Genomic DNA, 26,604 nt, shown 5'->3' with positions numbered 1-26,604 from the left:
TAAAAAAAAAAAAAAAAAAGCCATTGAAAAAGGTTGTGGGATTCAGTGTGTGTTGCCCAGTAATTTAGAATAAGCAAAATCAATGCAGACTGACTTCAGGTCCAACACTTCCATTTTATAGTGAGGAGGAAGGTGGTGGTGATGTCTCAATTCCTCATTTTGATTTTTCCACACTCCATGTGGAATAATAATGAGTTTGTCATAGTCATTGTTTCACGTGATAGAACACCACTAGAATCTGAACAAATAAAAAGGTCAGGGCAGCATATTGTAAGGTACATATTTTTTAGTAAAAGGAGTTTTGGGGTAGGGGACATGGCTTCCTGAGAGCTGGAAACTAGGAAGGGAAATGGCTCCAAAGATCTGTGCTGGAGTCCCAGTGACTACAGGTTCCTCCTCCTGGCTTATTGCTTGCTGCAGCATCCTGTATCTGCTTTCTTTTTTCTTGGGCACATGGCCCAACATGGCCACCCCAGCCCCAAACTTCATATGCCCCCTTTTCTTAAGTACTTGCCACCTGGCTCTTTCATTTCCCTCTCTTTAAACCCTCCTACCCCCAATTCTAATTGGCTCAGCTTTTTAAAAACAGGTGTCTAAAGAGGACCCAATGGTGGGAAGAATCTACTCACAGAACAACTACTTTGGTATTCAAATGATTTAGACAAAAAAAGTGTCTGCTACTGAGTGTAAACTAAGCACACAGCCACACAGACAGTATGCCTAGCAAATTCATCTATTATTTGTTTTGCATTTGTGGTTTCTCTGAAAACATAATTAAATCAGGCCAAAGGACAGAGCTACCCTGACAGGACCTAGTCTTTCTAGAATGCTTAGTATACCCAAGGTAATGTCATTAAAGTGGTTGTTTGATGCTTTGAAATTATCTTTTGTTGAAGTTTTAAACAGTTTTATTAAGAATTTGGAGTTGGGCAGCCTGCATTTGTCATCTGGTTCCAGGATTCACTGGCTGTGGGCCTTAGGCAAGGGGTTTCCCAATTTGTACCTGTTTTCTCACTTGTAACTTGAGGACAACAGACTTGTCCTACAGAGTTCTGAGGAAGAGCAACTGTGCTAATATTTGTCAAGGGCTTAGAACGATGCCCCCAAGGCATGTGTGTTCCATATACGATACTTCTTATTGGCAGATTCGAGTAAGCAAAAACCCACACAAAAATATTCGAGAAGCACTTAATAAAATACTTTAAAAATAAGTTTATTGTAACTAACGAATATAAAATCTGACACATTTTCAAACATTTTTCAAAAAAGTAAAGCCCTCCCCTTTTCCCCTTCCCCATGAGATATAGAATACTTGGACAGAGAGGCAATACAAACCTCAACATGAAATTCTCATTCATAGTTGGCCCTAAAAAGGCTCCAACACATTATATTCTAAGTCAAGATCCATTAAATTAAAAAGCCAACAAACCATTTTGACACTTGTAGTTTATCTTGCTCTCTACTGGCAATATGATGCTCATTTAAAATGCTGAAGGACAAGTACAGTAACATAAGACTGCATGTGACAGATAGTCAAAGTGCACAGATCTATGAAACCACAAACATTCATACAAATACTAGATGTAAAATTAAATACTGACTTAAAAATTAATCCAAGGAAATCTATGTACATTTTAGCCTTTGGCATCTGGTCTAACATGTTTTTTCTTTATATAGACATCATTTTGTTCAATCTATTAACGAGCATAAATTTATTTGAACACATTTCTCATCTAACACAGATTGTCCACAGCCAATTTCACATGAGGTAGTTGGGCTGTTTAATGACATTCTAGTGAAGTTCTTATGACACATGGGAATTATACATTAAACATGCCATGAAACTGGCTCATCAGCCTTGTAGATAGATCACCCTTCTTATCATAACTGACTCCATATAAACCTGTGAACAGACACACGTACACAGGAGTCTGTGTGGATGAGATAGCTGTGCAAGGGGCAGCGACCACCCCGGGGTGGTCTGTTTGTAAGGTAAAGGGAGAAAATACTGACCACACTTTAAAATATACAAAACATTTAAAACAAGCAGGATATTGTTCTTATGTTCCCACACAGCTTAGATGAAAACATTTTTCAGTCTGAAAGAGAAGTGATTCATAATGGTATGCAAAGAAATTTGAAAACTTTTGCATTGCAGAGTAGTGGTATGTCTTTTCCTTTTAATTAAAGGCTATGTAAAAACAATAGAAGAAAGAGATCAATGCATGCGTCAACTGTACCAGAGAGGCACCATCAATGACTGTTTCATCATGCCCTGGAATGCCTGAATGCAGCAATGCAACAAGAAATCATGCAAATGGTCACTGTCCACAGGACTACTGGCTGACACAGAATGGGAACCGGGGACATTTACAGGGAAGGTCTAGTAAACAGTATGTTTACAGAATTGCTGATAGGACCCATAATGACCTTGTACTAGATAAACAGTCTTAAAAATACCATTAGACAGCAAGTGAATATATTGTCACTACTATGAAACCCCTGAGTAAACAACTGCAGATTACAAAGGGTCATATAGAAGTAGAATGTATTTCTAAATAAAACATTCTATATGCAGTTCACAGGGACAAAGGTTTTGCTATACACACTGAATAGTGTGCAGACTATAGAATATCACAAAGCATCTAAAGTCAGGTCCTCTAAGACCAAACACATTAGCTCACCTAACAACAATGGCTTAAAATTTACTTAAAAATTCTACGTCTAAACACTTTCAAATTTAAAAAAAGTTGGTAATTAAAAGAAATGAAATGTGAGGGTAGTGGAACTGAACAGTTGTAAAACCTATGACTAAAATCAGAAGCAACTGATTTTAATCAATAATTCAGAAATGCACCATTATGTAACCAAGTTCCAGTCTGACATGGTAGTTTAATAGGGAAAAAATTAAAGAAAAAAATTCCTTCAGAAAATTTCCAAAATGCCTCACATCATCTTGTTTGGGACCCTCTGACTCTATTGCTTTATCTGACATTTCTTCACATGTAATTTTCATAATCAAATTCTTTCCTTTATTTAAATGTTTTTTTTAAGTACTGGGGATTGAACCAAAGGCCTCACCCATGCTAGGCAACTGTTCTACCACTAAGCTGAATACCCAGCCCTTTATATTTTGAGACAGGGTCTTGCTCAGTTGCCCATACTGGCCTTGAATTCATCATTCTCCTGCCTCAGCCTCCTGAGCAGCTAGGATTACAAGCGTACATGTGCCTGGCTTATAAAAACTTCTTACTTTGGCTCTTTTCCTCAGAGTTAATGAAGTGTACTTTATTTACTGGTCCCAACCACATATTTTCTCAATTAAAAACACTATTCTGAAAATATGAAGCATTAACTTTCTGGTAATGTTTTTGGAATAATCAAAAGATGCAAACTTCCCCAGTGGCACTACCCGATACCAGCATGCCTTTCAGGTGTTACACATTATGGCATTAGCTGCCCTACAGCTGTAAACAGGAGTTCTGCCCAAATCTCTTATGGTCTGGCTGAGTACCAAATGCCTCCCTAGGCTAGAAACTGCTACTGGCCCAACAACTAGAAGTGGGAATAGATTTGGTGTGTTAATAGGAGCACTGATGAGGATTTTTAGTAGCAAAGAAGAAAGAAAAGTCACAAGGCTGAACTGTGAAGTTCAGATGTCTCCATCATAGAATAATGACATTAGTAGGGGAAACTTTCATTTTCAGAATGACACACAAATAATAATGAGAAGGTATGTTAAGCCACTACTTAATAAACCAGTGAATTCCCCAAATCCATTCCCTGGGGCCTAGGGGTTCAGCATTCTTAGAACCTCCTTGTGAAACTTCCTTCAAAGCTGGAGCTAGAACTCACACACACACACACACAAATCATTTCCTTCTTATAGTTAAAAGTCGGTTTCAACCCTGAAAGATATCCCTCCAATTTACCATTTTTCACCAGTATTAGCTGTAATGAATCAGATTTACTTTCAAAGGATAAGACTTGCCATCATTGAAAGGTCTTTGTTCAATACAACAAACACACACTGATATGTGGCGAGGGCAAAGGCTGGTTTCCACAAGTGACGCTAGATGAAATTGAGTGTGTGAATTGCTCATAAGGGGTCAGCAGTGCTGCTTATTTGCTTCTGCTAATATCTAGTAAGACATACCTCCTTTTTCTTCAGGTTCTCTCTAAAGGTTATGCTAGAATAGGAATCCTAAAAGTGTTTTGAGCAATGAAAAAATGACTACTCTGTCACCAAACATACTAGACTTTGCATCTCTCACTATCAAGGTCAAAGAAAGCTTAGGTGTTCCAGAACTTTTGCTGTACCATGGGAGAAAGCTGTAAGTATCTTTTTTCATTGTCTCCTTCTTATAAAATAACTGCAAATAAGCATAAATTATATCTTTAACTAAAATGAAGAAACAAATATCACAGATTCAGGAGGAAACTCCAATTTTGCTAGGGTTCAGGTCAAGCTGCATTTGTTGTTTGGTATAAGATTTACCAAAAAAATAAAATACTGTTTTACATAAGAATCCTCAGTTTTGCACATCTTAGGCAAACTTAATGTTTCAGTGACGAACAGGTGAAAAAAGAGTGTTTGGAAACTGAAAGGGATGCAAGCTATTCTATCTGATTTGGGTTCCCAATGATCCTAGATAATACTAAACTCCTCTTCCTCCAAAAATTGAGTCATAAACACCTATACAGTACCTATAAAAATATGAAATAGCAGCTTTCCTTTTGTGTGCATTCAGAGCCATGACAGCAACCTGAGATTATTTTCAAAGTGCCCACCTCTTCTCCAAGAGACTATAAGAGTTCACCTGAGGTGATGAGGAGCACCAGCAGTTGCTTAGTACAGTCATACTTCTTAACATGAATAATTTCCTGGTAACCATCTCCTATTAATGGCACAGTGCCTAAAGTATCTTTCCTCAGAGTATAAGCAAAGTCTGACTGCTTTTTCTTTTTCCCTTTTGGGAGGTGACTTCAAGCACAAGAAGTGTAAATTGTCCCCTAAGCCCACCCTCTCATTCATACCAGCCAGAGAATGAGATTCATATAAAATACTCACAGAAGTGAAGGAAAATAACATACACAACTTAGCAGCTACTAAGAGCAAATGCTAAAATATAATACAATCAATATAATTTTATCACCCTTTTCCTCCCTGGCCTTAAAAACATATGAAGCTGTTTTTTTCTAAATTTAACTACTTTGCAGAAGTTCTTATGTAGATGAAATACCTGCTCATTTTTTAAAAATATGATCTAATTTTTCTTGGTGGGGTCTTGCTATGTTGCTCAGGCTGGCCTTCAACTCCTGGACAAGTGATCCTCCTATCTCAGCCTAACACCAAACCCTACTTGCTTCATTAATTCAGCTAACTAAATGAACAAACAAACAAAATCAGTACCCTCCCTACTGAAGTTTTCTAAGGAGATGATTTCCCTGCACTAGGGGTCTCTATCAAGAACAGCATCATCCATAGCTGCTCCATTCACGTACATCCCTCAAAGGAACTCACTTCTACCATGGGAACTACCTTATGCTGGGACTTCCCCTTCTGTTGCCAGAAGGAAGTAGCCTCTGATGGGGAAGGCACTCATGGCTTCTCTCCTTTGCACACTCCAAGCAGACTGGCCTACCACTGGGAGATGAGGGCCCCAGTTTGGGGAATCATACTTTGTAGAAGAATGCCTGCCCAAGATTGTTTTATGAAATTCTCAAGTTCCATCTATGAATTCTGACATCATCCAAAGCTTTTGAGATTGATAAGCAGCTGCACTTAGCTCTGTACTCTTGGTTATTAAGCTGAGCTTGATGAGGGAGAAGATTCTAGAGCCATAGCCCCTGAATGTTAAACCAAGTTGGATGCTGAGGCTGGTTCAATTAAGACTGCTGCTGAATAAACCTGATCTCCATTTAATTATTTTACTTAAATTATGGGTCTTTTTCAAAGAACATATTTAGTTCTTGAAAAACACTGGGAATTATGAAAATTCGAATTTAATTGAATGGTTCTTCAACTTTGTGTGCATAAGAATCACTTGGGAAGTTAGTCCAAATGCAGATTCCTCAGTCCCAACCCCAGATTTGGGTTCTCCAGGTATTTTGGGAATATGTTCTTTGAATAAGCACTCCGTTTGACTTTGATACAGAGGTGGTCCACTTTGAAATCACCTGGCTCCTCTACTTAAGAGGGTACCTTAAGCAGACCCCTTTACCTCTAAATTTTACTATGCATAGGAAATAGGCTGGCTAAGAGGAGGCACTAGGTAGGTATCATTTCAAATGACCTGGCCCACCACTACTACTGTCCTCTAGAGTGGGGTTAGGGCACGCCACTCATTTCATGAAGCCATAGTCTTCTACCTATCAATGGGGATGGCAGTCCATGTTGTCATCCAACAATCTCATGGTCTCAGCAATGACTAAATCTCTTCTCACAGATTTCTCTGAAGAACATCCACAAATAGCAAATTCTACATTGTAATTGCTTCAACTAAGGGGCTTACACTCCAAGTGCTCATTCTAAGAAATTTAAACATTAACTGACTTATCCTTGATACAGAATTTGCTCATTTATAGCTTAGGTTTGAATATCCCTTTAAAACTAAAATCTAAAACAAAACAATGCCAACAAACTCATTTGTGAAATCTGCTCTTATTACTTGCCGTTCAAGTCTGTAACAGCTATGATTTGGTTTCCAGTAGGTCCGTTGAACTGAAATATATAGCACCTTGATTTTTAAACACACAAAACACTTATTTTAAAAAATTATATATAAAAGCACTGGGTTTTGCCTCCTCCTGTCCATCCCCCGCCAGGAAAGGGTTTGGAGAGGATTGAAGCTGTTGCTGGAAATTAAGTAGGGCAACACAACTCTTTAGCAAACTTTATTCCCTGAAGTTAGGAGGCGATGTCCTGCAGCCGTCACACCACTTCATCAGACTCCAGCCCATGTACCTCATATAAAGTGTCCAGTATGGCCAACTGCTTTTCCATGGCAGGGAGGTAAAGGCTGAGGTCCCTCTGCATTCCAATACTGAAAGCTTCTTTCTGGTGGTCACCTTCCTTTATGGTTAAAGCAGCTACAAAATCTTCATAGGATGGAGCTGCCCTCAGAGCTAACTGAAAAAGAATCACCTGTGAGAATCTGCATTGGAACTGTCTCTCATACACTTACGCACTTACATGCATGCACACACATGTACAAAGAGCTGAGGACAGCACGGGTAAAGAAATATGAACATCCTTCAAATTCATGAGTTCTCTAAAATTATGTTGCAAATGCCAATTCAAATAACTTTAAGGCTAGAAGAGGCAAATACGTACTCAGGCAATCCTCATGATGAATAATATCACCAAGTCAGGGAATGTGAAGAGACAGAAGTTCGAGAAAAGTTCCCTTCTTGCCCACAGTGTGATCCAGACCATTCCCCCCTGAATTCTCAAAACTGACCTGTATATATGTTGCTGTATGTGTCTGTTCCCATGTCTAGTTTTCCAGGGTACCTCACTCTCCTGTTTATATCTCACATCCATATACATTTCTTTGAACATTTCCTATTTCCTCCCACATGGAAAATTTTCTTTGCCACTCTGAATATTTTCTAAAAAGGAGGGAGTCTAAGTTTGTTTATGTACTGATGCTTTAACATATTTTATTCCAGTTAATATCTATAAGAACTCTGCATGGTTTATGTTCCCATTCTACAGATGAACATCAAATGGCTAATGAGTGCCTGGGCCAGGATCTGAATTTAGGATCATTTCTGTGCTTTGCAACCACACACCACCACTCCATGCCACTTCCTAATGAAATATTTCCCAGGCTCTTTATTCTCCTCTCCCTCTCTTTGCAGTTCATTTCCTAAGCTTGCTAAAATTTGCTTTCTGCTATCCATTAGGTTGGCTCTCCTGAGATGAATAGAGATTCGTGATTATTGTACTATAGTTACTCTCCTGATCTTCCTTATACTTTGGAAGGCTTAGAGATTGGATCCTCCTCATGTCTGCAGGAAGAGAGTGACTGGCACAATCATGCAGTGGTTAAGCACAAGCCTGCGTGAGGCTGACCTGAACTTAAATGTAAAAGCTTTCACATATTTGCTTGAGGAATTAAGAAAAATGCTCAACTCCTAGAACCTCACTTTTCTCATTTGTAGAAGGTTAATACCACTTTCTTTATATTAAGGATCAATGGGATAGATAGAAAGTGTGTGGCTGATGGCCTAGCACATAATAAATATTTGGATAATAGTATGAATACAGGAGAAAGAACAGAAAATAAAGAGAAGACTGTTCTCTAAAAACACAATCTGAGAGCTGGGGATGTGGCTCAAGCGGTAGCACGCTCGCCTGGCATGTGTGCGGTCCAGGTTCGATCCTCAGCACCACATACAAACAAAGATGTTGTGTCCGCCGGTAACTAAAAAATAAATATTAAAAAATTCTCTCTCTCTCTCTTTAAAAAACAAACAAACAAACAAAAAAACACAATCTGAGAAAATATCCCAGAACTGAAGGACAGGAGTCTTCTGATTTAAAAATCCTAAGTTCGGAGCATGATGAATGATGAAGAAAAAAAGCATATCATGAGATTTTAAGGTGTGAGGACAAAGAAAAGATTCTGAAACCACTCTGAGGGAACAAATAATTGTTTATATATAATGGAACAGGAATGACATCAAATTTTCTAATAGTAACACTGGAAGCTGGAGGGCAGTAGAGTAATGCCTTCCAAGTTCTTAGGGAGAATGATTATTAATCTAGACTTCTATACCCAGACAAACCAGCACTCTAAAAAGGAAAGGCAGAATTAATGCTGGAGTTCACTTTTCTTGTCTGGCTGAAGAGGAAACAAAAAAGATCAAATGATAGCTGGTTAGTGAACAAGCTGGAAGCAGAGCCTGGGTGGGCATTAGTTAGGAGACTAATTGTTTGAAAATAAGAGTTCACTATTAGGCTGGTTAATGACTCAAATTCCTTGAATGGAAAAGACATTTCCTTGGGCAACTGAGATCAGTTAGGATAAATTTAGCAATGTTAATTAGCATGTTATAAAGTTCAATAAACCTTCAAAATAGGGATGTCGTAGAAATAATGGTAGTCTGAAAGGGCAATCAAACTATGGATTTAATTCCTCTATTGATAAGGCTGTTTCCAAATACTCAATATAATCTATTTTCTTACAAACCTGTAACTTTAAAAGCCTTCTGTAACTGTGTGCATATTATCTCCCTCTGTCTCTGGATTCTCAGTCTATAGCATATAGTCTATGTCTCTTAAGTACTTAAAACAACATTAAGTGTATGGGAAATGCTCAAAACCCTAAGTTGTGGTTGCAGATCTTGATATTAGACACGGAAGCTCTTTGAGGGACTTACTTTAAGGAAACAAGGGTTTTAGCCAAAATTATATGTGAACAAATGCTTTGTATCTAAGAAGAAACTCAGAAGTAGCTTAAGTTTCTAACACAGAGCATTGGGCAAATAAACTAGTATACTTCGTATACTTACATGGTCATTAAAAATAGTACCTTTCTCAGACTTTTATGGCATTTAAAAATAGTCATGACAATCTACTAAGTGGGGAGAAAGGTACATAAATTATTATACATATGCTACATACTTGTAGATATATGTAGCATATGTATAATAATTTATACATATAAATAGAATATATTATCTAAATAAGTACATAATATAAATAGAATTATAAATAAAATATATTATCTAAATAAGTACATAAATGAAATAGATCAATATTTAAAAGAATATATAAATAAAAGTATATGAAAATAAAAGTTAAGAAGGTAAAAAACCTAAAAATCTTAAAAATGGAATATAGGACATTTAAAATTTTCCCTTTCTATTTTTCCATGACTTCTAAAATTTTTTGAGTATAAATTTGAAAAAGTATAAGTTAAAAAGAACTTTTAAGGACTCATGCTAATGATACATTTTCAACTATAGATGCCTTCTTCTTATTGGCAACATCTCTTGAATCATCAATACTTCAGGATTAAATTTTGCCTTTTATACTGAAACAAAACAAAACAAACAAAAAACACACCAAAGACCCAACATTTGTTTCTTGTAAACATTTAATCATCTCACTAAGGGAACTCAGGAGTCAGGACCGTACAGTTTCTCAATTATATGGTCTTCCCTGCAGAGGGCTGTGATGGGGATGAGCACTAGCCTTGGAGATAGCAGACCTAGGTTTAGACATAGGCTCTCCCACAGTCCACTTTGGTATTAGAATTAATTGTTCTAAATTTATAAAATAGTAGGAGTTAATCAGGATTAATAAAGATAATGTACATGAAAGTGAAAGTACTGGCACATTGCTTGTAGACAATAGGCATCCAATAGCTACAGAGTAGCTATTATTTTGATTATCAAACATGCACTGAAGGTAAGTGTGGGCAGTTTGAAGTTGCAACTGGTCTGGTATCTATTTCAGTGAGGGACAGGAAATGGAGCTAGCATCTCCATGCTTTCAAAAATATCTCATTTCCATTAATACTTAATTTCTTGCACTGTTCATTCTTTCTACTTCTTTGCCAAAGAAAGCGGGGGGTGGGGGCTGGTGTTGTAGCTCAGTGGTGGAGGGCTTGCTTAGCAAGTGTTAGGCACTGGGTTCAATCCTCAGCACCACAAAGGTATTTTGTCTATCTATAACTAAGAAAATGAATTTTTTTAAAAAGTGGGAGGAATAAATCATGACCTAAACAGTTCTTATCTTGGGCAAATGATCCTCTAAATTAGTAAAAGACACCATCTATAAGGATATTTCACCCACCCAACTTTCCACAGAATACTCACATTCTACTAAGTTTTCTAGTGTATGACCACATGACTCTGCCTTTTCATGGCTACATTTGACTAAGACTGACCCTTCTCTCAGATAAGAAGAATAAGCATTATCGTTAACATGAAGGGGCTATCTACTCCTGCTAAGAGGTTTATCCAGGGTACTATGATTCTTAGGTTTGTGTTCTTTCTAGTTAAAAATGCTGGGAAGGAAGAAGGTGGACAACAGAAGCCAGACATATGAAAAATAACATCTTCACAATAAATACCGTGTAAAAAGATATGTCTAGGGCTGGGGTTGTGGCTCAGTGGTTGAGCACTTGCCTACCATGTGTGAGGCCCTGGATTCGATCCTCAGCACCACATTAAAATAAGTAAATAAAATAAAGGTATTGTGTTCAACTACAACTAAAAAATAAATTTAAAAAAAGATATGTCTAGTCCTACCTGTTGGCACACTAAAGTTAAAATTCAAAAATAAATTTAACTTGGGGAGGGAAGAGGGGGTAAGTCAACCAAGATCTGAGAATTAACAGGATTGAATACACTGAGCAGCAGAGGGAGCTATTAGCTTAAATGCATCATTGCAGGTCAACAGTAAGAATATTGGATTGCTGTATCCTATCTACCTCTCGCTGCATGAATACTGAAGCTTTTTACTAGATTACCAGAAAGGCAACCACTTTGAAGGCAAATCTCCACAAGGTCATTGGAATTGTATAGGGTAAAACAACTTTTTTTTTAATTCCAATTTTTAAGTGTCTTTGGTATTCTAGACACATTTTATTGCTGACGTTTCTGCAAACCAAAGGCTTATAAACTTAAATAAGCAAAATTTCTTATTATTCTCAAAAATAAAGCAAACAAAAATACCACACACAAAAAATACATATTTTACTTCTGACCATATGAACATTAGCAGGTAACGATCACTTACCGCAAAAACCCCTCGGACTACCCAGCCGTGGTGTTGCCGTAATGTTTTACCATATGCATTATCTTGAAGAGAAAAACAACTCAGTAAGGAATGTCTGCATTGGAATTTGATGTGATTTGTATAATGTGCTTTTTAATGCATGATATATCATAGTCCTATTGGTATTAAGAACTGAAAAAAATCTGATCATAAGATTTTTGTATCCTAAAAGTTTTATACATAGGGAAAAACCCACATGGATTTGTTTAATTTTTTTCCACATTATTTTATTGGTGTATTATAGTTGTACATAATGGTAGAATTTGTTGTTACATATTCATACATGCATACAATGTAATAATATAATTTGGCCAATCCTCCCCTCCTTCCTCCTTCTGGTCCCTTTCCTCTATTCTACTGATCTCCCTTTAATTATCATGAGATTCACCCAACCTCCCACATTTCTTTTCCTTTTTCCTCTCTAAATTCACATTTTTTTTTTTTTTTAAAGAAAGACAGATACTTCCATTCTTATCCTGGGTCAATATACCTTAATTTTTAGTTTATTATAGTGGGAAAAGTTTAATACCTACAAAGAAATAAGGAAGGAAGAAAGGATATTGAAACTAAGTATAGTTCAATCCCTTAGCTGCCCTTTGTAAACATTTGCTTCCCCTTTTACAGAATGATCTCTAAGGTTCTTTTTAATTCTAATATTCTATTTTGGAATTTCAAATGTTTGCCTCTAAAACCCTGCATATAGTACTAAAGGTAGAAACCTTTTAAAATGTTATGGAAAAGCTAGGTGTGGTAGTGTGCACCTGTAGTCCAAGCTACTCAAGGAAGTTCACTTGAGCCAGCCTGGGCAGCACAATGAGACCCTATCTCACCACCACCACCATTACCACCACCACCAACAACAACAACAACAAAAATCAAGCAAACAAGAATGGTATAGGAAGAATGGCTTGAAGTTATTAAGTTAGTTACAAAAGTAACTGGTGAGATCTATTAATAAGTCATTAATATTTCATACTTTAAAGAAAACAACCTATTATTTTTCCCCAAAATGAGACTTAAAAACTGGAATATAATATAATTTTATTTAAAAAAAAAAAAAAAAAGAGAGAGAATCCCAGGAACAAGATGGCTGCATTCTATACAAAGGCTGTTTTCCTGAAGATTTAATAATTTGATGAGTGCAAAATTCAAAACTTATTTCCCCACAGGAATGAATTCATTCTCAAGAGGTATCCATTTTTATTTTAATGCTCCATCTTTCTTCTGATTATTTTCTTCAACAGTTTATAGAATGTTCATTTCTAAATTATTAGTACAGTGTATCATGGGGGCTGTCTGACCTTGTTCTTTATGTTTTACCCTATCACATCTAAATTCTCTTTTCTAAACTTATTTATTTTCATGTGTTAGTTTTAGCATTATCACAAATACTACCATGACTTAATAAGTGTACAGGTGAGATTATAATAGGCTATAAAATATTTTCAATTATAACAAGAATAGATGTCAAAATCATAGAAAAACAAATACTACAAGTACAAGTTTCTAAGCAATGAAATGCAATGTAGTTCACAGGACACTGTTAAAGGAAGTCAGATATTTGTGTTTTACTGGCTAAAATGGTACTGCCATGTGGCCACAGCTTATATACTTTAGTTTACTCAAGCTGTGCAGGCTTAAAATTATGCAATTCCAGTTAACTTTTACTTTAAAAATTTGGATAAGACTTTATTAATATGTCAGGTATATCCTATTTTAATTTTACATAATTTGAATTTACATAAAACACAATTACATTTTAGACCACTACTGAAATGTAAAATCAACAAATGAACTAAAACTCATTTTTTAAAAAATGCCCAAAGTAGTTAGCTGGCATCTAGGGCTACAAATATCCCTGTCACATGAGGCTGCATTAAAATAAGATGAGGTCTAAGCCTGACCTATTTTGGTTACCTTTAAAAGATTAGATAATGAAATACATTAATCTTCACTGTAATTCCCTTCATTATCATAATGCATGTTCTATAATTTGAGATTATTTTTGGCCTCTGAAAGACATAAATAATACCTTCCTCCCAATTCTTAGAGATGTGTCAGTTCCCCAAAGACGGAATCAAAATATCTGAGGAGGAAGACTCGACAATCACCTTTGCCCAATTCTCTTTCTTTCACAAAAGAAAAAACAAAAGACCAAGAAAGGCAGTATCTTGCCCAAGATCACAAAGCTAAAAGCAATGAGAACTTGGGCATTTGTGTAATATCAAACAAGTCTCTCAAAAAACTAATGTTTATCCTTTGTGAAAAGAAATAATGAAAATTAAAGATGCCTTTCCCAGAGCACCTTATTCTGGTCATGGAAACAGCAAAGATCTGATTTCTTTACCATTAACTCAGAAACATCTTTTGAGGTATTTATGAACTATGCCTAAATCTTTTATCTTTTAATCTTTAGTATTCTAAGTGAGAACAATCTTTCATTATTTAATCTGAGTAGACAACTACTTTTGTCTAAGAATTGTACATAGGAGAGTGCTTTTCTATTGTAAATCTATAACTGGTAAAGTTACATAGGGTTGTATGGAAGTCAAAGGAGAAATACAAACCCAAGTCTTAAGAAGAGGAGCCTGGAAGTGGATAACTAAAGCCAGATGGGTAGAGTTATTTTGAACCCAGGAAATAACAATCATCTCAGCTCTGCAAATGTGCTAAACTAGACCATCCTTGGGCAAAAATCAGGAAGTAGGAGAGGTTTGAAAGCAGGCAGACAAGTATGCCAGGAGACTGTAGAAACAGATAGGCACTGGAGAAGTAAACCTGCCTGAGTCCTAAAACTACTACACAGATAAATCCAATTGCTCAATTAAAACAGTATGAACATTTGCCTTGTGAGAACTCTTATCTTCTTTCAAAAAAACAAGGATGAACAGAAAATGTGTCAGAATACAGAGTCTAGAACAGATCCACCTGCATAACACGGATGATAATATATACTAATGGGGAAAAAGGGGGTGATGGAATAAATGATGAATGCCAAGACAACTGAATTACTGATGAGGAATTATCAAATTATATATCTATCTTATGTCATTCTCAAAACAAATTCCAGGAAGATGAAAAGCAAAGCTGCAAAACTTTTTGAGTATCAGAGAACATCTTGTGACCTTAAGGAAAAAAGGAAATTTCTTACACAAGATATAAAAATGCAAATCATAAAAGAAAACAATTACATGTTGGATTACATAAAATCCCAAACTTCTGTATACCAAAATACATCATAAATAAAGAGAAAAGGAATGCCACAGATGGCCAGAAGACATAACTCATAGCTGAAAAGACCAATATCCAGAAAATATAACAAACTTCCATGGGGAAAAGAAAACTTAACAGAAAAAGGCCGAAGTATATGAATAGGCAATTCACTGCAGAGGAAATCAAACTGCCAGTGAAGATATGAAAGGCTGCTCAACCTTACTAGTAATCTAAGAACACAAACTCTGGTGATATTCTATAATTTTATAACCATCAGGCACAAATTAAAAGTTTGACAATGACAAATGTTAGTAAGAACATGGGAACTCTTGACTACTCTGCCAGTAATGACAAACTCCGGTGATCAATATGAGAGTATCTAGCTATGTGGTTCAGCCATTTCAATTCTACTATATACCGGAGCAGCAGCTCTCAGAGTGTGGTCCCCACACCAACAACCTCAGGATCACTAGGAATTTGTTAGAAATGCAGTATTAAACCTCAACCCAAATATATGGAGCAATCTGTACTTTTTTATTTTTAGTACTGGGAATTGAACTCAGGACCTCACATGTTCTAGGCAAGTGCTCTACCACTGAGCTACATCCCAGACTTAAAAAATTTTTTTTTTTTTTTTTTTTGAGATAGTCTCACTAGTTGCCCAGGCTGGCCTAGAACTTGCAATCTTCGTGTGTCAGCCATCCAAGTAGCTGGGATTACAGGTGTGTGTCAGCATGCCTGGCAGCAATTTTTGTTTTAAAGTACCTTTCATGATGCTAATATACTGCCAAGTTTGAAAACCACTGCTCTAGCAGCACAGCTTCTCAGCCAGTAAAGCTCAATGAATTACAGGTCTGCAGAAAGCCAGAACTGCAACCCCGTCAGACACCCTTAGTAATGAGCATACCCCACTATGCTGGGCAGATATGATTTGCTATATGACCAAGAACATACATAAGGAATATCTAAACTGTAGCATTGTTTGCAATCATGAAAATCTGGTACCAACTTAAGTGTCCATCTGCCGTATATTTGTTTTTAAAAACTGTGGTGTATTCATAAAATGGAAGGTCAGAGAGCAGAAAAAAATGAATGAGTCAGGACTACAAGCATAGGGTAGATAAATCTGAAAATTAGTACTGAATGATAAAGGAATAATGGGTATAACATGACGCCATGTAAATGAGCTTAAAACTCAGATCCCAATACTAGATACTGTTTATGAACACTTACATAAAAATAAGCATTACATAATGATAAACACCAAATTTAAGATGATCTTCTTTTGAAAACAAGGTAAGTAGTGGGATCAAAAGGTGGTACCATGAATAATATACTAGGTAAAGTGGTAGATATTTGTTAAATGTCTGTAATTTTAAAAAGTGGTACTAAGAAAGTACCCTATAAATTCTTTATAGTGACTAAGCTTCAGGTGAAATGAGTTTTATGGAGAAACAACTCAACAATCAGTGAAGAGATGTAAAACGAATGTCCAGAGATGCCTTTTTGTTAACTTCAGACACTGTCAAGAGAAAAACATGTGCATTAAGCCAATCTTATCAGTTCAGGCACATGCTGTGAGTGGTTCTGGAGAGGACATGACTTAAATCATGTTCCTTAGTATTTTTGGAATAATGAGTCAAGTTACGTTTTGATGTTCATTATCTGATTGTGAGTTCTTTCTTTTGCTTAGTTCTCCTTGTCTATGGAAGCCTTTCAAATTAAATACATGACTGAGCATCCTTTCAAATTTTTTCCTATTCTGTGCTAGAGATATTGGTTGGATTAATTTTTACTTGACATTTATGGAATCATTCTGAGGTGACAGACATGGCAATATGCTGTCCCGCTGAATGAAGAGTGCGGAGCACATAACATTTAGTACAATGGTGCATGAAATGCCAGAGCAACTCTTCCTCCTTCCACTTACAAGGATGCTTTTCAAAACCTCTTTTTGATGTGTGTCATCTGCAAATGAAGAGGCTCAGTCATAGGGCAGACTATTAAACATATCTGCCTTGTGGACTCAACTCCTTCCTTAAAAAGATGTCTAGTGAATGGCATGGGGTGTTAAGGATATAGAGAAACTGTTGGCAAGAGATCACCCAAAGGTTTAACTCTGATCACCACAATGGGGATTCAAGTGTATAAAGAAGCTATGTAAGCCTAAGGCATCCTTTCAGGTGCTGGGAACTATTCCAGGTCACAGCACTCCAGCAATACAATAAGAACAGATGACTTTTCCAGAAAGGTTAGACACTAAGGTTTCCATTGTATCATTGAAAACCTTGACATATCATCTCCCATCTCTAAGGCCACAAAGACTACAAGTTTTATGAGCATTTACCTCAAAACCTTTCCTAAGCAGTGTTTTATTGAAAAGCTATCTAATTATGATGAAAAGGAGGCAAAATTGACTGATGCTGTGACTAACTTTAGCACTTTAAGTCCTGCTCATGAATAATCTCTCAGATGCAGAAAAAATAAAATCCCCAAATAATCAAGATGTAGCCAAGTGGCAGGTGAACTTCAATGGCCTGTCTTGCTGAGTAGGTCTCAAACTTTGGCATGCATTAGAATCATCCTGGATGACTTCTTAACACATGGCTACTAGGCCCCACCCTGAAGTTTCTGATTCAGCAGGTAGAGTAGAGACTGATGGTCTGAATTTCTAGTAAGTTTCAAAGTGATGAAGATGCTCTACAGTTCGTGGACCAGCTTGTGGACCAGTGATCTAGATTTAGAAACCCAAAGAAATTTACTTACTTTTCAAAAACCTCAGTTTATTCACTGTAAAGGGACAGTCATTTGGAAGATTAAATATTTATGTAGAACTTAGTGTAGTAGTTATATTTGGTAGTCTTTAACAGTACTTTTACCACAATAATCAATTTTAGAATTAAAAAAATAATAATTTGCCTCATTTTAGACAAAATTATCAGTTCCACTTGTAAAGGCTTTGACTTTAAAATAAGAAAAGCCATTATCTTGGGGAAAAAAATATCCAAGGAGCCTATGAGGTATAAATAGCTATTGTATGAGTACATTTCATAAAAAACATGTTTGTACAAAGCTTATTTGCCTGTATCTGAAGGGGCAGGAAGATGGTAGGTTAGGGGCCCTTTATCTCCATACACTGACAAGCAGCAAGAAATTTGGGATATTAAAATCAAAGACATGATTTTAAGCAAGAAAACCTTCTTTGATGTGAACCTGAATATAATGTACACATTATAGATGGTAGTTTAGGGGTCCTTTATCTCCATACACTAACAGCAAGAAATTGGGATATTAAAATATCCTAAGGGATATTTTTATTTAAGGGATAAATGGGGAACTCAAATATGCAGGTAGTCTAGGAATGGGTAAAGACCCTTTGTAGGAGAAACCTTTGGCACTTTTAAGGCAAGGATCCCAAAGTGAACTTGCTTTAGACCTTTCTGGGGACCTGAAGCAAGTATTTTAATCATTAATGCTTCTGGTTCCCTACTGTGCAAAAACAGATTTATGGGATGATTAAGATATCTGCTACAGAGATGTCAGCACTGATTGTTTCAGGACACACCAGCATTTCTAGATGGTATGGCCTGGGGAAATCAAAGCAGGGCAGAATCCTAGACTTGTAGCCCAGAGGAGGATTAACAAAGGGTGGTAGAAGATATCTGTAAAACTGAGAAATGTCAGAACTTGACTCTCCAGCCCTCCAGAAGCATCAGTTAATTCATTTCACCATTTATAATCATAGCTACTTAGTGCTTGGCTGTGTACATTATGATAATATGGGGCTTAGAAATAATATACAATCTCATCCCTCCCCGCACATGCTTCAAGGCCCATGCTGGAAAAATTATCTATAAGACAAGGTGAGAGGTCAGCCACTCCACTAGGAACATGGTGAGGATGCTTCCAAATCCTAACATTTTCCAAAATTGGTCTGATAGATAAATCTATCCACCAACCCACCTATCCAATGTTATTAAACACCTTATTGCAGTCACTGCAATCAAGTCTCCTTCCTCCCAATTTCAGTTTTACCACTACAAAATGGGAATGCAGGATGATAATCAGCCCTCAATCTCACTCCAGAGCAAATCCCATGATTCCCATTAAGACTAAGGAATGGCTTTCCATCAGTTCAGTGCTTCCTAGGGCATACTGATTTTTAGTAAGTTAGAACTAGATTACTAAGTACCAAGATTACTAAGTTACTAAGTCTCATGGGTCTTTTAAAAATTACACATATAGGAATCAAATAGTGAATAATACTGAAATAAGAAAAGAGAAATCAAATCCCCAAAAACACAAATTTTCCCTGTACCCTGTCTCTTCCTACATGGGGTCTCAATTCCAAAGCCTGTTCAACTAATCAAAATGTAAATACCACTTACTCAGGGCTGTCTGAATATCCTTTTCTCCATTTTTCACTTCTGTCAAAAACCCTTTTAAAAATTTGAGACCTCTAAAACGAAAAAAAGAGGAATAATTATTATCTTTTTAGTTCACTTATATAGAATGAGTATAAAGAAATGGCAGACGCCAGCTTCTACTTTAGTAATATTTTGGGCTTAGTAATCAGGTCAAATCATATGGTGATCCTTTCTGAGTTTCTTCCCTGACATTTCCCTTTAGGATTTTCTGGACCCCTCAACCCATCTGATAAAACCTAAGGCAGTGGTCTTCAAAATGTGTAGTCACAGCACTGATGGTTTGGGCATCACTTGGAGATCTATTAGAAATCCAAATTCTGGGCCCTACCTCAGACTTAGGGAATCAGAAACTCTAGTTCTGAGTCCAGTGTTTCTAACAAACCCTCCAGGAGATTCTGATGTCACTAAAGTTGGAAAACCAACAACTCTAAGAGAGATGAGTTGGCTTTCCTGTCCATAAGATTTCTATCTTATGGGCTGGGGTTGTGGCTCAGTGGTAGAAAGCTTACCTCACACGTGTGAGGTACTGGGTTTGATCCTCAGGACCACATAAAAAAATAAAGAAACAAATAAAATTATTGTATTCATCTACAACTAAAAATATTTTTAAAAAAGATTCCTATCTTATATATACTATTAATATTATTATAATATAATATTTATCACCATCAAGAGGTATGCACACAAAAACCTGGCATTCTATTCATTAGCTCTTTTAAAAAAAAGCTATAGATTTTGGTTTGAGTCTTTATTCTGAAGTAGTATCCTTTGTACAACAATTTTTTGGTGCTAACATTTTAATCAAGCTAGATTTATCTGCTGCCCCACCCTGACTGCCTCACCTCTTCAGCCACAAGAGGGCTTCAGTAGCTGAGTTCCTAACCTGAGCTACATCCGCCTCCACTTCATGTAGCACTATCTTCTGGAGGGTAGTAAATTCTTCCTTGTTGGTTATATACTTCTGATTTACTTTCTGGAGAAAAAAATGGAAATAATTTAAGTTAATAATGTTAAAGTCACCAAGCAAATCAGTATAGTTATTGAGATTTGTACATTTGGCAAGAAGGCTCTAAGAAATAAAAGACCTCCTTCCTTATGTTTTCAAAGCAACGTGGGTTTGTTTGTTTTTCTGTTTGAGATTCTATGAGGCTTATACTGGAATTAAACAGTCCCAGAGTTTTAAAGTATTATTCCTGAAGTATACTTTTTCCTGCCTTAGAACCTCCCTTACAGCTGTTTGGTAAATCATTTTCATCTTGATTATAAAACTAAATCATCATTTGTTTGAATGAGATTTCAAGCAACTAGTCCCTCCAAATGATAGTAAAAAAATGTATATCTACAGAAATTCCTTACACTGCTTCCTCAAAGAGCACACAATCTGTGATGAGAACCGCAGATTTGTATTGGGTACTGTATTCTCAAGAAGATAATATTCAATCTACATTTTAAAAGGGACTCAAACTTTAAAAGTTGGAAGTAATGTGTACAACTCTCTCATTTTACTGGGAAGGAGGAGGCTCAAAACAATCAAGTGTGTTGCTATGCTTCCACAGCTGAACCTGGAAGTTGGGCCTGTTGGGAATCAGACCATTAATAGCTATTTTCACTAATAAACTTTTTGAAAAAATATAACTGTCATTGTTTAAATCTAAAAAGCACAGAGTCATTATTGATATAAGAGTAATTCTCCATTGATCCACGCTCCAGGTTTGAAAACTTCCTTTGTCGTATATAATAAAGGCTTACTCGTCATTCCCCTACTAAGCATTCCAACTGGGAAAAGAGAGTTGTTCTGTTAAAGAGCTATAGTAACTTTTTTTTCTTTTAGGTACTGTGGATTGAAGTCAGGGCCCTTGACCACATCCCCACCCCAAACATTTTGTATTTTATTTAGAGATAGGATCTTACTGAATTGCTTAGTGCTTTACTTTTGCTGAGGCTGCCTCAGTCTTCCAAGCCACTGGGATTACAGATGTGTGCCACCACGCCCGGCTTATAGTACCTTTGTAACTTGTTGGTTTATTATTAGCAAACATAAAAGTATTAAAAATGTTTGCAAGTTTTCTCAGATATCAGCCAGTATACTCACCTTGATATTTCCAACAAGATCCATCTTAACAGGAGCAAACACTGTAGGACCAAGTTTGTCTGGAAGAAAGAATAAAAACATGTTTGAAAAAGTAATTTTGCAAGTGAAAAGTATCTTTTTAAAATTTTTCATGGGAAATATTTTATGGTAACAATAAATTTAGAAGGTCTTTTCTCCCACAACTTTAATTTTTGCTTCTAAATCATTTTCTAAAAAGCTTGACATTGTTATCACCTTTTTTTATTTTACTACTATGAGGTAGAATAACTATAACATGGTCCTAAGTGGAAGGTGAGATGAAGATAATCTTATAAATTTAGAAAACATATTTGAAATCCTTAGCATTGTACTGTCTAATATGGTAGTTACCAGATATGTGAATATTTAGCATAAGCAATGTGGCTTGATCCATATTGAAATATACTGTAAGTATAAAACACATACAAGATTTTAAAGACGTAGTACTGAAGAAATTAAACAACATATCTCATTAATGATTATTTTAACTGACTATATGTTGAGATGATATTTTGGATATACTATATTTAAAATATGTTATTAGGATTAACTTTTACTTTACTATTTTAATGCACCTTATAGAAAACTTAAAATTACATATGTGATTTGAACGTTTATTTCTGTTAGGTGGAAGTATTTATTTTTTTTTTAAAGAGAGAGTGAGAGAGGGAGAGAGAGAGAAATAATTTTTAATATTTTATTTTTTAGTTATTGGCGGACACAACATCTTTGTTTGTATGTGGTGCTGAGGATCGAACCTGGGCCGCATGCATGCCAGGCAAGCGCGGTACCGCTTGAGCCACATCCCCAGCTCAAGGTGGAAGTATTTTTAATAAATTTAACTCTGCTAAGTAAAATCTACTGATTTTAACTATTTAAGTATACCAAATATAATTTTTTACTATAAATAGGAGTATAGATATAATAAAAGAGTATAGTATAATAAAGGAATATAAGTAAAAAGTCAGAAAGGAATGGAGTTTCCCCCCAAAAAAACCACTTGATTGACTTAAAAGACAGATAGCTTAAAAAAATAGAAGGAAATAAAATAGCGTACTAAAAAAAACAAAAAACTGATTCGCTGGCTAAAAATCAGGGAAGAGTAGAAAAGGAACAAAGAGCAGATAGGAAAACAAAATAAATGGCAAGATGATAGAAACATCAATAGAATTAAATTAATCTAAACAACGTAATTCACTACAGTAATAAATTACAAGGAAAATACACAATGATTACAACTACAGAAAAGCATTTGATAAAATTAGTTCATTCGTGATTATTAAAATAAATTTTAAGCATACAAAAATCAATTTATCTACATGTTATCAATGAATAATTGGAAAATAAAAGAAAATATTTTTACAATAGCATCTAAAGCATAAAATTCCAACATTTATTCCTAATAAAAGACAAAATTATAAAAAACATTTCTAGAGAAAATAAAGATGACTTAAGTGAATGGAGGTATGTGTGTGTGTGTGTGTGTGTGTGTGTGTGTGTATGCTTCACAATAAATTTAAAAGATCTTCCTCCCAAAAACTTTAATTGCTGCTGGGATTACAGGCGTGCACCACCGTGCCCAGCTAACAGACCCATTTTATAAGGCAAACTGGTTTTCAACTAAGGTGTCAGAGAAATGTTTAAAGAGAAAATAATGGGTTTTGCCGAATGATTTTTAAATAGCCACATTATCATAAGGAAAAAAAAAACTGAAACTCAATTCCCTACTTTCTACCATGTACAAAAAGTAATTCCAAGATGGATTATGGATATAAATGTAGAAATTAAAGAATCTAGAAGAATATACAAGAAAATATCTTTATAACCTTTGGTTGTGGTAAATAAAGGTTTCTTAGGACACCGAAACCATTAACTACAAAGAATAGGTTGGACTCTGTCAAAACTAAAAACTTCTGCTTTTCAAAGATACCATAAAAAAGAAAACAGCAAGCCATAGACTGAGGGAAAAGATTCAAAATGTATAGGTCTACAACAGAATTTTATTCAGAATATGCAAGGAACTCTTGCAATTCAATAAGAAAAATAACCAACTGTTTAAAATGGGTTAAAGATGCAAACAGAAACTTCACAGAAGATAGAGCAATTGCCAATAATTACATGAAAAAGTATTCAACATTACTAGTCATCAGGGGAATGCAAATTAAAGCCACAATGAGATATTGTTAAACACAAGAAAGGCAAAACCCAGAAATACTGACATCACCAAAGCTAGTAAAGATGTACGGAAACTATAATATTCATATGCTGCTGCTGGATATGTACAATTGTGCAATAACTGTATAAACTGGCAAATTATTATAAAGTTAAATTTACTAACCAGCAATTCTGGTCCAAGAGATTTACTTGAGAGACATAAAAATATATGCCCAGACACAAAAATGTTCAAAGCAACTTCATTTATAATGCAAACTACCCAAATGTCCATCAATAGGATCAACATTCATTCACAGGACTCCTACTTAGCACTACAAAGCAAAGAACAACTGATACGTACAACAAAGATGAATCTCAAAAAACACACTAAACAAGGAAAGCCATATGCAAAAGAGTACATTTACATGAAGTTTTAGAATAGGCAAAACTAACTTATGGCAATGGAAATCAATAAAATGATCACCTTGGAGTGGGGAATGCACTGAGTACCAACTGGCACAGAGAAAAATGTCCTGAAGTGATGAACATATTCTGTATTTTGATAGGGATGTGAATTCATAGGCTGGGTGCACTTATGAAAACTGACTGAATCATAGTTCTTACGTTCCATGAAAGTTACACCTCAATTTAGAAAGGCACATGATTAAATGGGTCATACAGTAAATTTCAACACATTAGCGATCCCTGGTATTACCGATTTTACATAAGTAAATTTGAGCTTAAGCAAATTTATATATGTAATATTTTTTATTCTTTGAAAAATTTTATTACTGGTAAAATATTTTTTCATAGTACCAATAAATTTGAAGTCCTATTCCTCAACTACTTTCACTTTTACTTTTATGAATGCTTTCCAGAAAGCAGAATTCTTTTCATTAAAATATTTGATCATAATTACACATGAAATAAGAGTATGCAATAATGCTTGTCTCAATAAAGCATGTCTCAATTTACATATAGTCTAGGATATTTCTCCAGTTCTCATATTATAAACAAATATCCTTTCATTTTTTGCATATTAGGGTATTTTTCTGTTGTTAATTTTGCTGTTTAGAGGGCCCCCCAAATACAGTGCTATTTAGTGTACATAAGCATGAGAAGTCTGTGATGTGGCTTATGGACAAAATATGTGTTTCAGATAAGCTTAATTCTGTCATGACTCAGTGCTGTTGGTAGAGAGTTCAATGTTAAATGAAGACAAATTCTAGAAGGCAATGAATAAGGTAACTACAGAAATCTTACCTAATACTGGAACCACAGCATAACATGATGCCAAGAATGCTTCTGTGGGAATGCCACTGTCTTCCAGAAGTTCAATGTCACTAAAGCTAAACAATTTGGTGATAACAGAGAAGGAAAGATTGAAAATACAACATCAGCATTCTCTGCAGTTCAGTTTCAGAAACAGCTGCCTTCTACAGGGCTAACCATATGGTCTGATTTCACGGAAATGCCACAGCCATTTCTTTTCTTTTTCTGTAATTATAAAATGGTCCATTAAAATAATTTTCCAAAGATACTCTACCAAAGCAAGTTTAAATTTTTTCAGATTACACACTCATAATCCAATTCCTTCTCATCCACCTTTATGGTAAATAGTAAAGTAGATACCTGATATACGATACTCTCTATTCTATTAGAATATACCATCACCTAAAAGGACCACTATGACTGATTTTGCGAAAGAGAAACTGGTGTACAAGTGTTAGTGATTATAGAGGGGGTACCTGGTGTTCATGGTACTAAAAAAAGTTGGAATAACTTCTTTGCCTTCTTCCCAGAGGGATTCTGGAGAGCAACTTGAGGAATCTGATCCAGACTGTGCCAAGTCGTTGTCATTTCCCAGGTTTTTCTCTCCATTTTCCTTAATTATTTCACCTTGGACTGCAAAGTAGAGGATACCTATTACTAACCTATTAAATGCTTATTTAAAAAATTCATACAGACATTGGTAAAAATTTCTAAAACTTGGAAAACTGTACAGAGATAAAAATTTGTGAAATATTTACAACATAAACATAAATGTACAAACATACCAAATTAGAATTAAAAATTGATTTGTATCCTTATTTTTGATGAACAGTGTTTCATGAATATTTCCTTATTCAATATTCTTCAAAAACCTGATTTTAATGACCATGTGAAGGACATTTTGGTGATTTCTAAAATCTTACTATTATATGTATAGAAAATCCTCAGTCAATCTGCATATTCTGTATTTGTGAATTTAACCTACTTATAAAACCATTTGTAAACCCCAAATCAATATTTGTAGCACTTTTCCATTTTGAGGACATATGCAGAATGGTGAAACACTTGTCACTTGATAGGCACATTCCTAGCTGAGGTGGAACAAGGTGATGCTTTGCCTTCTTATTTCAGTTCTCATATTATAAATAAATATCCTTATTTAGTGCCACATTTTTTACATGTTAGGGTATTTGTTGTTGATTTTGCTGTTTAAAGGACCCCCCAAATACACTACTGTCTCATATACATAAGCATAGTGTACATAAGCTATGATGTGGCTTATGGATAAAATATGTGTTTCAGATAAACTTCATTCAGGCATGACTCATAGAGCTGTTGGTTGCGAGTTCAATCTTAATGAATCAACAATATGTATGGTTGATTAAACAAACATTAAACAGAAATACACTTAAAACATGCTTATGTATTGACTGGTTGATGTAAATGTGATTAGAGGCCTGCAGAAAGCTAACTCTTAAAGAGAAATCCCTAGAAGTAAAATTATTGGGTAAAATATACGACAATATGTTTTGATAAAATTTTTTTCTGTCATTTACTCAAGAGATAAGACTTCAATGTTGTATATATTACTTTTCTTATATTAACAACTAAGATTTTCTAGGATTTGGGGC

General features: G+C 35.5%; 1 protein-coding gene across 6 annotated transcripts in view; it reads right to left on the bottom strand.

Annotated features, from left to right (window-relative positions):
* Nucleotides 1-1,197: 1,197 nt before the first annotated feature.
* The window catches only part of Plekha8 (pleckstrin homology domain containing A8), a 53,647-nt gene continuing 28,240 nt past the window's right edge, over nucleotides 1,198-26,604 (bottom strand). For 2 of the 6 annotated variants that reach the window (XM_071613949.1, XM_027939690.2), the window contains exons 8-14: nucleotides 25,450-25,606; nucleotides 24,965-25,050; nucleotides 21,530-21,588; nucleotides 20,280-20,410; nucleotides 19,399-19,469; nucleotides 11,759-11,820; nucleotides 1,198-7,132 (exon numbers count right to left, since the gene is read on the bottom strand). In XM_071613949.1, the coding sequence (XP_071470050.1) occupies nucleotides 6,935-7,132; nucleotides 11,759-11,820; nucleotides 19,399-19,469; nucleotides 20,280-20,410; nucleotides 21,530-21,588; nucleotides 24,965-25,050; nucleotides 25,450-25,606 (764 nt within the window). In that variant the 3' untranslated portion in view covers nucleotides 1,198-6,934. The remainder of the gene's footprint in view (nucleotides 7,133-11,758; nucleotides 11,821-19,398; nucleotides 19,470-20,279; nucleotides 20,411-21,529; nucleotides 21,589-24,964; nucleotides 25,051-25,449; nucleotides 25,607-26,604) is intronic. The other 4 variants (XM_071613950.1, XR_011707884.1, XM_071613952.1 and 1 more) reach the window with 4 other exon arrangements.

Source organism: Marmota flaviventris, chromosome 1 (assembly GCF_047511675.1).
Source record: "Marmota flaviventris isolate mMarFla1 chromosome 1, mMarFla1.hap1, whole genome shotgun sequence".
Taxonomy (NCBI): domain Eukaryota; kingdom Metazoa; phylum Chordata; class Mammalia; order Rodentia; family Sciuridae; genus Marmota; species Marmota flaviventris.
The sequence above is the reverse complement of the archived record's forward strand: the minus strand, read 5'-3'. Positions and strand labels throughout refer to the sequence as shown.